General features: G+C 33.2%; 1 protein-coding gene across 1 annotated transcript in view; it reads right to left on the bottom strand.

Annotated features, from left to right (window-relative positions):
- Positions 1–2,777: 2,777 nt before the first annotated feature.
- LOC147064713 (uncharacterized) overlaps positions 2,778–14,391 on the bottom strand; it is a 79,551-nt gene continuing 67,937 nt past the window's right edge. The window contains exons 3-11 of the mRNA XM_085958334.1: positions 13,625–13,819; positions 12,797–12,880; positions 11,032–11,265; positions 10,153–10,341; positions 7,659–8,769; positions 6,485–6,999; positions 6,162–6,293; positions 4,700–4,888; positions 2,778–4,061 (exon numbers count right to left, since the gene is read on the bottom strand). Of these exons, the coding sequence (XP_085814460.1) occupies positions 2,905–4,061; positions 4,700–4,888; positions 6,162–6,293; positions 6,485–6,999; positions 7,659–8,769; positions 10,153–10,341; positions 11,032–11,265; positions 12,797–12,880; positions 13,625–13,819 (3,806 nt within the window). The 3' untranslated portion in view covers positions 2,778–2,904. The remainder of the gene's footprint in view (positions 4,062–4,699; positions 4,889–6,161; positions 6,294–6,484; positions 7,000–7,658; positions 8,770–10,152; positions 10,342–11,031; positions 11,266–12,796; positions 12,881–13,624; positions 13,820–14,391) is intronic.

Below are 14,391 nucleotides of genomic sequence, written 5' to 3'. Positions count from 1 at the left end.
TTATTAGTCGTATTTTTATTTTAAAAGAAATACATAATCTTAAATAAAAATAATAAAAATAATAATTCTAATCGTATATTATTATAACTAGTGCATTATGGAGCCGAAAAGTGCAAAACATGACCATAAAGCACGTTTGTAGATTTCAGCTGTATCGGTATTTTGTGGTTTCGATTTACTTTAAAATAATAATTAAGTGAATACTTTGCACTCATTTCCTGTGCTAGGTTAATCGAAAAAAATATGTATACAAGAAGGCCCGCTTTCCTTTTATATAAACTAAGTTTTTTATATTTTTTCTTAACACGTTTGTACGTAGTTAATTTAAAGATTTCATATATATACATATGGTGAGATATAAATAAAGTGAAGCCAAATAGTCAAACCGATAAACATAATAATTAATTAATAGAGGAATATTTTAACTGCCCTGATCATTCTTAAATGATGTCGATTAAGAAAATAACTATTATATTATGTTAAAAATTCCTTCGAAGAGAAATGAGCTTAAGCTGATACGGTGGCTAAGGAACAGGACACACAGGAGGTAAAAAATTGATGTCCTCATGGGAAGAAGCGATTTGCAGCTATGCGATGATTCTGATGTTTTGGAGGACATTGTACACATAGCATTACAATAGCCTAAATATGAACGACACAGAGTACAGCTGCGAAATGCGGAGATCTTTGAGAATGTCGACGAATTGAAAGGTGCCCTGGCGGTGGGTAGGATGGAAGAGCTTGGCAGAATTTTAAAGTTCTTTAACAGAATTTGAGTGAGGGCCTGATCGGCGGATCCTCTACTAGATGTGAAGAGGCGATATGACAGCGAGTCGCAGTCAAAGCCTCGGCAAAAAAATACAAATATGTTGTAAAAAAATAAATAGTAATTAATCACGCCAAATATGTAGTAGAAAAACATTTTCCAGTAATGGAAACCTATGTTTACCCGAGCTGGTGATGATGAATATGACTATCTGCCACAGCACTGGTATTTAGTGTGGTTGATAATATCGGACAATCTTAATGCACGGTTACACTAATAAGTTGCATTATTACATCAGTTTATGACCTCCAATGTTTCCTCTTACGATATAATTTTTTTTTTGAACAGTACCTATTTCAGCTCAGCAACTGATTTAAAAAAAACCTTGTAAGTAGTTCACATGGATACAAGATCCGAGAGAAGGAAAAGTGAAATAATTTTATTGATATCACAATAAAATAAATATTAGGATATTAGGGCCTCCTCCAGTATACCAATTCTTTTCAACATAATGGTTATTATTCGATATGGTTTTACTCTTTTTACCTAAATCTATTGCAGTTTTGTACAGTGAATTAAAAGTATTCATACAATGTAATGCTTATTAAAATAATATTTTGATCCGGTATATTGCGATAAATTAAAAATATTAATAATTATTTAAGTACACTTTTCTAATGATGTTTTTGTCGAAATTATTTAAATAATTAATAGACACAAATATATCAATTTGCGTAGGATAATTCACACAATCATTAAATTTTAATCCCTCGTTTAATATTCCTAAATTAAACGTAGAATATTGTTTATTTCTAATAATTGTTTTAAAATACAAAATAATACTGGTTGATGGCTTTCAAAATTTAGGACTTAAATAAGTACCCACCATATTAATATATTTATTTTGTAAAGGTAGGTACTGAAACTTTTCTTACCATTCAAGTAGATACGCTCAATCAATTTAACAGGTGGTAATAAGCCATCCATTTAAACTTAACCCTGTTAATCGCAATATTAACAAGAACTTTTTTTATTAATTCATTAACATATGATTACGTTTTCAACTATCAGTGAATAAGAATTTTGTTTTCTTCCCAACAAGACCTGACACACATTGTGAACTGTTTAGGCGCGCACATATAAAAATGGAATGAAGATGGTACGTTTCGAAAACAGATCCGTACCGAATATAATAAATCATTACTTTTTGTTTTAAACGGAGGGGGGGGGGGGGGTTCGCTAGTGTGTTCACCTCGTTCTACTATCCCCAGTGGGAATGCTCATTGACGAACCCTGCCGTACACACCAGTAGTCAAGTAGTCATCGTATTGCGCATGGCTAACGGTGCTCATAATTAGGACCATTAGTGTCCGTTTGTATTGTCTGTGCCACGCTGTCCTGTATTTTTGACGTGACGTATGATAATATTAAAAAAATAATTTTCTATTCGATTATATAATTTATGTTTTTTTAAATTCTTGGGGGGTGGGGTGTTCGGATATAACGAACCCCTCTAGTATACGCGCCTACGCATCTATTCTATACATAAGGCTGCTATTGGCGGCTATCGAGGGTAGTTTATCATATTTATGTATTGAGAAGGTTAATTGTTATAATAAGTTAACTGTCTGAACTGTTAAAAAGTGCTATGTTTTAACAGCACGTCTCTTGGGTGTGTTAATTTATAGAGCGAGATATACAGTTTTGACGGCTAACTTATTGTAACAATTATAATACCTCAATACATAAATATCATAAACTACCCTCGATAGCCGCCGATAGTAGCCAATCACTGCTTTGCGTAAAGATGCGCTGGCACTGTTGGCATATTATGTATTGTCTACTGATTAACCACCTATATCATAACCAACTTTAAATGTGGAATGTAATGGAGACAAATATCAAGCGATCTGTAGATGAAGAGTGATGAAAGTATATGTATGCAAAACCATCGTTACATAATATACGTATGGGTTAATGCTAAGAATTAAAAAAAAAACTGCCTTCAAAAGTGTCTGGAAAAGAAATAGTCGTTCACCAAGAAAATACATATACTACACAATATACGAAATGTCATATTCTGTCGGCGGCAATGTTCATGATATTAATCATTTATTAAATCACTGCACAGTCCTTGATCAGCAGACAAGGGGTAAACACTGAACACCAGCCTCCGTACACATACACTCTAAACATGGTCCAGACAATTCAGATATAATCTTCCCAACACGGTACATTCTTCCATAAATATTACATCCGGCCAATTTCAAAAGTCCATTCCCGAAAGGTATCGCCGATTCAGATGCCACGGGAGGAGGCAATCTAGGCACTGATGGCTTTATTGAATCATTGTTGGACAATACAATCTTCTTGAAAGATTGTGTGGTCAGTGGTATTGGAGTAGCTGCAAATGGATACTTCAATTTGTTGGGACGATTGACTACTGGATAGGCTGATGGAGACTTTGTAGTTCCTTTCGCAGGTTTCGTAAAATTTTTATGCAGTAATGAAACCGAGCCTAAAGTTCTATTTGGTTTCGAGAATGAATATTTATAAGAATTTTTCGCGAGTATTGAATTGTTTACGGGCGACGCTTGAGTAGTTGTTGTCCGTAGTGTCGTTGTTCGTAGAGTAGTAGTTTCAGTTGTAGTTGGTCGAGCTGTAGTTGTTGTAGTTGTAGTTGGTAGAGTTGTTGTTGTATATTGAGTTGTAGGCATTGTGTATCGAGTAGTTCGTATAGTAGTAGATTTTGTTGTTGAATCAGAAGTATCTCCGAGCAACAGTTTCAGTACGCTATCAAAGGAGAATTCTTCTTCTTCTTCTTCTTCTGTTGTTGTTGTGTAACTTTCTGTCGTAGGTAATGTCTTGAATACTGGTATTTCAGCTGGTATTGTAATTAGGTTTGGATATTTTGGAATGGATTCTAGTTTAGCTGCTTCACTGGTGGCTTCTACTTTTTCTTCAGTTGTCGTAAATGTGGCTTTAGTCGTAAAACTAATTGGTGACGTGTTTTGAGGTTTGATGGTTTTTGATGACACAACGAATGTAGGTATTTTTGTAACAGTAGGCATTTGCGTCGTAGTGCTGGTCGTTTTTGGAGTCTGTCTCACGTAGTAAGGCAGCATATCGACTATGAGAGATTGCAAGTCTGGTGCCGGTTCCGTGCGAATCACATCTTTGAATGGATCTGGGGTATCGATTCTATCTGCAATGGTCACCATCTCTAATGGTTTGTGTGTTTTTATCTCATTCTCGGAAACTTCTGTTGGTGATGTACTTTTGTCGATATCTTCGTCTGAAAAAATATAGATATTCATTTTAGTTGAGCGGGGGCCAACTTATTCTAGCAATCGTGATAACTGTTAAAACAGAGTTTACCACCTGTGCTAGGCTAGCACTATATTATAAAGCAGAGAATGGGTACAGATAAAAATCGCCAATAATCCCGAGGTGTTTTTATTCTCTTTGTTATAATATTCACATCAAAAATAATAGCGTTAGTAGGTAACGATTGACAAAACTACCAGATTTTAATACACATTTGTAGGTTTAGGTAAAAAAATAGGTAGGTACTAGGTATATAATGTATCTACTATTCTTTGTAAAAAATGTCTTCGTAGCTTTGTTAAATTTTAGCGTGATTGCAAATAATGTTAGAAAGTAATTTTTTTTATCTCGGGTTTATAATTATTATGTTATTATGTATGTTATCAGTTAGCAATGCACTATTTTTAACCACACACGTGTTAAAAATATTTACACTTGAAATTGCGATAAAGCGTAGATAAAAATCGCATACATACTCGAAAACTACGCAAGGTCAAAAATACTTGTTTTTATTGTAGATTTTAAAAAGTCAAGGTTCAGATTTTTCTGTCATTTAAGTGATAATTTTCATTGTAGCTATTAATATATTTATTGTCTTTCACTTACTGCAAATTTCAACGCCGCAGCACGATTGAACGCCTTTTTCAATAATTCTTCTACATCCTGGTTTGATAGCAGGACATTCAGGGTCCTGGCAATGGATGTCTCCGTAATAACAGAAACAAACTACACACGCGCTGGGCTCGGTTATCAGTTCCCCATTTTTGTAATCTCGTCCGTTTGAAGTACAATCATCTGTGAAAATATATATTGATACAAATTAATACAACTAAATTCTAAAACATATGAATTACGAATTTATCGACTTAAGAAGAAAACCACGGATTTTCCTGCCTCATAACTGTCCTACTAAAGTAACATGTAACACAATTTTATTATCTACTGAGCATCGCCAAGGTCAAGCATAAGTACCCTTCCGGTTATAGGTGTATGTTACCTAAATAGAGACATAGCCGAAATCCTATAAGCCGAAATCTCGAAAGCTTAAATCCTAAAAAAAAAACATTTTATCTATCTTCTTTTAAAATAGGTAGAATGATTTTAATTACAATATAAAATCGAGTTGGACAACTTTGAAGTACTATTGAAAACAGACGTTAAATATTTATTCAACGAATTTTTCAAAAAATATCACTATAACTACTTTTTAATGATTTAAGAATTATATCAACATACATACATCTTACCGAGCTATGGTGCTACGTTCTAATGCATTGAACCGACATTCGACATGCACCTTGTTCAAAATATTAATAAGATCAGCTGTCAGATATGGCTCGGACATCTGGTGCATGAGTAAAGACATTGAGAGTGTTTTGAGCTCATTTGAATGGAGCATGTTGCGCGGTATCGTCGGAGCCATCGATGATACACGATGAGATACAACAAGAAGCTGTGCGATTAGTACGTGAACCCGCATATCGTAGTCTATCAAATTGGACCGGAGTAGATGGCTGGCCCATGTACAAGTCGCGCATGTCAATAAAACTGACATTCGAGAAGCACTGTCGAGCTGCATTTAAAGACCTTCGACTTTGGACAGACCTGAATGAAGGCAGGTTCTGGAAGAACCCAATACTCACATATGGTTATAGCAAAGAAGAAAGATTTTCTTTAACTTAGTGTTTATTATCCTCAGTAACCGGTCAGAGGATATGACTAGATAGTTAGGTGAGTAACAAGATAGTTGATAATCATTTTGTTAAGTTGACTACACAATTTGACATTGTAATATTTGTGTTTCGGGATAACGGCCTTTGGGCTTTCGAATGGCATCCAATATTTTGAAGCAAAAAGGGGCACACTTATTATTTTGATTAAAAATATAATAATTGTGTAAAATTTAAATAATTTTCAGTCAAGAATTGTACCCACTGACAACATATTTCATGACTAAGTACATTCCTGTATTGTATAAAAGACATTCAAGGGATTGACATTCAATTTGTCCTCATTATTGCTTTTCTACTCATTTCAAATTTCATATAAAACAGAGTGTTAAACTTACCTGTATTAGTTTTTGCATGATTGGTTACCATCATAGAACTATCAGTAGCTGAATGGGATAGGTCATCAGAATTAGGATATTCCAGATTATAATAAGGATTTATAGACGGCGGGTCTCGCGGTAAAAATCCACCTGAAATAAGTTAATTTATTTAACATATTTTATTAACATAGTAACTAAGCGCCGATTAAAATTCAATACATTAATTATTCACTGCCTATCTGTAAATTTTGTAATCATTTTGTCTCAATAGTTTGTTTTAAACTGAGATAATAAATATAGGTAGTAATAACGATCGGAAAAAGTAAAGAGTAACTAAGTACCTTCGGTTTCTATTGGAGGCGAAAATAAGTTGAGACTCTGAGCATCAAAAGCAAATGTTGGATTATCTGTCTGATTTTCCTCCAAAGTTAAAGATGGATATATTGTATGATCGTATTTTTTTTGAGCATACTGAGATCCATCATATTTATTGTTGTCATCAATAATCGTTTTGTATGTAGTTGCTTGGAATTTATCGTTGATATGTTGCTTATAAATCGCAGGATTACGAGCAAAGTTGTTATTTGTTCGAACTGGAGGGAAATTTGTAGGACTAGAGAGGTACTTCTCCTCTGTGTAAGAAGCGAATGTTGTGGGGTTGTAAGTATCACCCGTGATGTATGGATAGGCAGTCGCATTGTATTTCTCGCGGGGTATTGTGGAGAATGACCCCAGGTAATTTTTTTCTTGGTCCAATGGCGGATAAGCCGTCGCGTAGTGGTCTAGTTTTTTCGTTTTATCAGGTTCTCTTTCGTCTGACTTAAGAACGGCGTCAATGGCAAGGAAAGGAATTATTCTGAAATCAAAAACAAACTTTAAAAAAACCTGTATAATTAATTTTGTTACGGAGAAATTCTTCAGGTAATACTGTTGGCAAAAGAGTATGATTCTCAATACGATGGTAACCAACACTTCAAATAAATTAAGTTTACAATAGAGTTGATTCAACTGAAAAAAAGAATAGTCATGGTTTATTATTTCTTAAATGAATTACGAAAAACATCGTATCGTATTTTCTACCTAAAAAAATGAGGTACTTACCGATTACTACAGAATAAATTTAACAATTATTCAGTTCTGTCTGGTTTATGACTAGATAAAGTTAAGTAGGTACCGAGGTTATACCATCTACCTTTATCTTAATCATGTTATATTGCTGTTAATCCTATTAATAGGCCTAGATAATCAATTTAGATTTCGTTTGATTAATTGTTGGAGATAGGCTTTTATAAAAACATGCAGATTTGTTAAATGAACATTGAACTTTCGAATAGAAGATAATACAATTATGCAAATTATAAGTAAGACCTATTTCACTATTTATTTTAAAAGAAACGCAAACTATTATATTATTTCACATGACATTTTTCTGGTGTATCGATTCGTGAACTATGCATTTTCCAAATATTATTTATTTATTAATATATATTAATTTATTATTATTGCAATACTTACTCTAAATTTGGCAATGATGGAGGCAAAGATGACTTATAATCGTAGTCATAGTAATCATCTTTCTGACTATTCTTCTTCATGCTTATATTAAGCAAAGCTTCTATATCTGGAGGTATAGAAGCAACTGGTCGAAGCGTGACGACACTGGTATTCGTCCTTACATACGTCGACACATTCACCATAAAGATATCGTCGTCTTTTGGGATGATCAGAGAAGTTGACGGAAATTGTGATTCCACATTCGATACTTCGTTTTCTCCTGTAATAGTTTCGAGAGGAATTTCAGTAGTAGCCACTGTAGTTAAATCTTCTTCATAATCGCTCAATGATGAGTTTGAGGCTTCAATTTCATCAGATATATCTTTGCGTCTTTCTTGGGTATCATTGTAAGAAACGATATCACTCAAAGAAGAATTATCTCTTTCATCAATAGAAAGACTTACATTTCCTTCTACTGTACTTATTTCTGTTGTACAATTTACTGTATCATTGATTATTGTCTTTGATTTCTCAACAATGTTGTTTTCAATTGTAGCATTCGAATCATTTAAACTATCATCGACTTTAATTGCTGTCTCATTTGTGTATTTTATTAATATTGTATCATTAATTTTGTCTAAAATTGTATCGGTTATATTAATTACCAAATTATTTTTTATTGTTACTGAGTCGTTTATTTTTGGTTTCAATATTGGAATATCAGTAATTTCGATATCGTTTTTAATTGTCGTAGAATTTTTCGTCGTATATCGCGTAGTCGTCGATACAATAGCTATAAGAGTAGTTGAGACGTTTGTCGGTTTATCGGTGACTTTTTCAGTTTTTAGAATTTCAATTTTTTCTGTTGTTTTTTCGGGAATTGTTACATTTGCTACACTTTTCAGTCTTGTTTGATTTTTGCTAAGCGACGTGGTGTTTGGTTTATTTTCTATCCGTCTGTTATTTCTTCCATCCAGATTTAACAGTAATGCGGCTATTTGCGATGGCGTCAAAGGAGTATCGTCTGGGAATGAGCGCTCATTTACAATTACTTCATGTTCCACATTGTCCCGACTGCTTTCCGAGACTAGCAGAAGTTCGTTATTTGCTTTGAATTCCGCAACTTTCTTACCTTAAACAAAACAATAATGCAATTATCAGATACGTTCATTATTTAAATAATACTAGATATAAAAAAATCAGGATATTTCACAAATTAAATATTTCTATTGTCAGCAAAAAGTGTAGTGTACCGATTTATTTATATGCTAGACTCTAATAATATTATGTAGATAAATACTATGTAATATATTTCATTAATATAACAGACAATTAATAATAATATAATTACAAGATAAAAAGAACTTTTTATATACCACGTTTTTAAATTTTCTGTTGAATCATATAAACTTGACAATTCTATATAATAATAAATACTTTTTTTTTGTACTTGATAGATACTGAATAAATATAGAATACTGAAATGTCATTTTGACATTTCATATTGATTTCCATAGTAACGCATGTATATATTAATAATTTAGTGACTAGGACTGGACACACAAGAAAAAATGTGTACTGGACAAACAAGAATACGAGCTAATAAAAACGTGGTAAAATATATATTTGACTTTATTGCAAAATATATGATTTATTATTGATCCTATCACAGATTATGTACATACGCTAATATAGAAAGTGTATTTTGTGTAAAAACCTAATAGATAATATTTTCGCATAAAAAATGACCAAATAATAACAAAATATAATAATATTATTAATATGCTGATATTATCACAATGTCATTTAGATAAATTGCTGTGTAATGAATTATCTATTTACTATGCAATCTGATAGTGATAAGTGCCTACTTATCTTACAACAAATTAAAATCAAAATTTAATTCACGTTTGATTTTTTTATATAACAGAGCAACTTAATGTGAATACTCAGCCTACTAGATAGCCACATAGCGAAAAAATACAAAGCTTACAATATTCGATTATTAATAATTGATAATATACATTTGAACGTATTTTGATTAATTAATACGTAGTATACGATAAAAAGGTAAGAAAAATAAGTCAAAGATATAAACTTTTGACGAAATCGTGATTGTAATCAGTAATGCCACTTTCACAAGGACCCCATCATCTTACTAAATATAATTCTTTTATGGTTATGCTTGTCATTAAAATTGACTTTATTACGTTTTCACTTCAGTGGCAAAAACATAATGTGTATAACTTGAAATCCTTTTTATTAATATCCGCCGAACATAAAAATTAGCCCAGTATCCAAGTCGACAGACATACGATTTTAAAAATAAAGGACAAAATTCGGTTTTTTAGAAATAAATAATTCTGAAGGATACGATGCCCAAAATAAAGGACGGTTGCTGAATATTTTTTGCTGTCTAGAGCCGCAATACGAGTTGCCTTGGATAACAGGTAACCCGCGAGATACACGTACGCTCTTCAAACCTCGATACATACTTAAAAACTAGTAAACTTACTGCAGTTATAACTGCTGGCACAGCATTTTCCCTGCATCACAATCGGAGTGCAGTCCAGAAGTGGTGGAGCGCAAGACATGGGCACACACCTAACGAGACCTCTCATGCAGAAGCAGTTATCACAAGGTGACTTGTTTACTCCCATCACCCTCTCACCTTCGGGGTACATGACTCCGTCTATTTCGCAACCTACAATAAAATAATAGATGTATTATTTTTGGAAATATTAGTTTGAATAGCGAGATAACAGATTACTAAAAATAGGTAACAGAATATCACACTTTTTTCACGGCTGAAGTTTTTATTATCTTCTATCGATTTAATAAAATGATTTAGAATTTTTGATAAAATGGAACTTGCTTATCAAATCAATGACCAGGGCTCGAAATGGACCGGCGCGCACCGGAGCGTCGTTTCGGTTCGTTAAATCGGCAAAATTATCGCTCCGTCTCGTGGAAAAAATTATTTTACTGTTTGAGCTAGAGAGGCCATATAACAAAAAAAACTAACACACTTATTTTTATAGATATATATATAGATATTTATATTAGAAAACTAAGTATAATATTCATATTTTCAGCGGTTCGTAAAATTTACCATTTCGAGCACTGAGTATAACAGATCATAATATAACAGACAGAGAGAGAAGATCACAACTTCGGTCGCTAGATAGGTCGAGAGACTTGCAAACGCGCATATCTGTCAGATTTGAATAGTCTGCTTGAGGTGACCGATGTTTACACCCGGCGTTCATAATACGTCTATAACAAGACGGCTATAACAATAATGGCTACAACGGCTATAACAAGAAAAAGGATATGAAGCATCTTCCAATAAACATAACTAAAACAAAACACAGGTATTATCCTTATTTCTCACCATTGAATGGTGACGGAGCCAACGTGGTGGTGGTGGAAGCCACAGCATGAGTGCAATCGTATCTGATGGGGCAGCATGAGAGAGGAGAATGTTTGGGAGCACACCCGTCCAGCGGCATCAGACAGCGAGGTTTGACACAGCGCTGGACACCAGCTATACAGTAACAATATTCGCAAAGACTTGAAGTTGACATTGCTGATCCTGTACCATATAACGAGCCGTTGTTGATGCATCCTGAAAAACAAAAATTAAATCTCATAAACAAAATAAAGATATGTAGGTATTTAGAGTAGTGGTCTTCAAACTTTTTGATTGCGTGCTCCTAGGGTAGAAAAAAGAATTAGCGCATACTCCCAATTACTTATTTCAACCTGTTACGTCCAGTATTGAGGCAAAAGGCAAGCACAACGTCGCGTCACTTCCCTCAATACATCGTCACGTTTTGCACGCCACGTGAGACCTGTAACGCGTAGATCACTTTTGTAGTACCGCTGCAGGGTGAGGATGGTTGGCCAAGGTGACGAAATTTTTGAGGCTGTGCTACAAGGTACGAAGTTTCGCACTCTGACGGCAGCAGGAACCAATAAACCAATATGCCCCAGCCACATGAAGCATCTCTCAATGGTCAATAGAATACTAGAATTTAATTAATTTAGTTTAAAACGAAAGTCGAAACTTTTTTTTAAGCTTCATTCTTATTTTTATTGGAAATACTTACTTTTTTGAATAATAGGTCAAATATTTAGTTCCAAATGGTGGGTTCTTTTGAAAATAATGTTCTGTGTAAACGAACTATCTATCTGTCATTTTAGGTACCTAAGTAAGTAGGTACTTACCTAATATCATGAGAATTATTATATTTTAGAACATTCTTTCAGATGATTTAGCCACAGTAATTTTATGTTCCGCTGAATGATAATTAAAATATTTAAAAATGTATTTTTTATGTAAGGAATAAAAATAGGTATTATTAATAACAATCGAAGTATACACAACCGCTATTTTGATAGTTTTTTTTTATTCTGGCAATGTTAGTTATTCATGTTTGAATTGAATATGTCAAGACGTGTTCGGATTATTTTATTCGATACCTATTACTAATTTTGATATAGTTTCATTATCTTAATATAATAAAAAACTATAGGTGACTGAATGTTTTACAATTTTTGTGTCGTGTAATTGTAGAAAAACGTTTGAACAACTTTCGTAAGTATTTCTTTTATTGACTTGTCGTTTTCAACTTTGACAGTTCTTAGTCGAAAAAAAAATACCAAAGATGTCATAGTGCAAGAAACATTACAATGTTTATAAAATATACTTACATAATTATTTAAAAAATAAAACATAAAAAACCGTGTGGTATTTATAGTTGTTTGTATTCGCTATAGCATAATAAATATTATGTCAAATTATATTATATTTATTATAATTTTATATTATCGTATACGGATTTCGGTTTGTGTCTATGATAAGCAGCAGATAATTGTTGAAACATCGTGGCATAGAGGACTCTGGAACGTCTAGTGAAATTAATATCCAAATAATATTAGGTATACATAATTATTATGACCGACATAATATTTCATGTTTTCCATTTTTATGTCAATTGAAAGTATGGTTGGATAATATAACCGGAGTGGTCATACCACTGTTTCGTGTACCTAATCATGGAGGATAGATTTCCGTCTTGTCAGCGTGCGGTCCGATTCAGATTTGAGTTGGATTTTAGTGATTTTACTGACTGCTAAATGAAAGTAATAATTACCATCTCCGAATGAAGTCCTCTCCAATGGCAAATCAATACCATTCGGCTCTGCTCTGCTTATGTGGTTAGTTGATACACCACTGTCTGGAATAAAAAAATCCGTGTTAGATAGAAGTATCTTATCCACAAATTAATATCCGTTACGTACCTATTTATAAAATTGAAAACCTAAGTATTAACTATTAACAGAGTGGTTGGTAATTATTTTTTTCATTGGATCTGCAATCCGATATCGATCTTAATCGCCTCACGAAGAAGTTACCCAATATTGACCACATTGAAAAGTAACATGTGCATTTACCAGTCCCTTGTAGAACTTACTTAAGAGCATACTTCAGTGAAACGGCAAATAATTGTCAACAATAGGTGGTACGTAATTTTGCATGCGTTGCCAGTCGGAGAGCGATAGTCAACCTGTTCGCACGTCAATTTGTTTTGTGATGGCGTTGGAGGAATTAACTAAATCATGTAAAAATGACTAAAAAATGTTACTATTTACTCGAAAAACAAAACATGTCAATGAATATATTATTATTATTACTGAAATAACAATACACATAACAATAAATGGGCGCATGTTGAATTTCTATGACAAATTATGTTTTGTTCGTCACGCTTCGTTTGCACAATCTGGGCGTCGCGTAGTCACAATCGTTTTAGACCGTGCCTCTAATGAAGTATTGGCTTAATTAAATGAGCAATTTTTAAACTTCACATTTTATAAGTAAGTAATTACTTATATACCTACAATAATATAATTTATATCAGCTGTTAATTATTCATCAATAATTCCATCTCAAATTTTATAATTGTATTAGTAAAAGTCACCTTCACAAATCAGTTCTGAGCAGCAGGCTCCTTTTCGAAGGACCAGGACACAATGTGGGGGTGGGGGTTCAGGGAGAGTTGGACATACTCTCAGATAACAAACGACGGAGCCTCTGACGCAGCGGCATTTCAGGCAAGGCTCCGTGGTTGCCACTAAAGATCCTTCCTCGTACGTCTTGCTTTCATAGACGCAATCTGAAATAAAGAGAAAAAAACATACATATATATTATATAAGATAGGACAGTAGATACGTACTCTTTATGCGCAATTTAAAGTATACACTTATCAGTTCGTATGAATGATATTTATGGACAATATACTTTTCTCAATTGATCGGTATACCATAATTATATACCTATAACGTAATGTGGTTCGGTATGTTCGATCAAAATATTTTGAAAATTCAACCCGATTTTAGTGACATGTTCAATATTGTGCCACAATTATTTTGGTAGATAGCTAGTCATTATTAGACGCCAATTGCGTGCAAAATGATAATATTATCGTAATTATTAAATTTTAGATCCGCCATTATCCGCAATTAAACATATTATTCATTATTTTTTTAAAACGAAAATCTCAGTTATTTCTCGGTTCACCGATTGAACCGTAGGCCAGTGGTTTCCAAACTTTATGTTACTGCGCCTCCGTTTTAAAAAAAATCTAATCTTGGTGCCTCCCCCCTTTATTTCATTAAATAATACAGACACCTTTTTAAATAGTCAACAATGTACTAATACAAAAATAAATAAACAAGTTTTTACTA

This window comes from Rhyacophila brunnea, unplaced genomic scaffold (genome assembly GCF_057557595.1).
Source record: "Rhyacophila brunnea isolate RB1 unplaced genomic scaffold, BYU_Rbru_1.0 scaffold_7, whole genome shotgun sequence".
NCBI classification, from domain to species: domain Eukaryota; kingdom Metazoa; phylum Arthropoda; class Insecta; order Trichoptera; family Rhyacophilidae; genus Rhyacophila; species Rhyacophila brunnea.
This window is presented reverse-complemented; position numbering and strand designations above follow the sequence as displayed.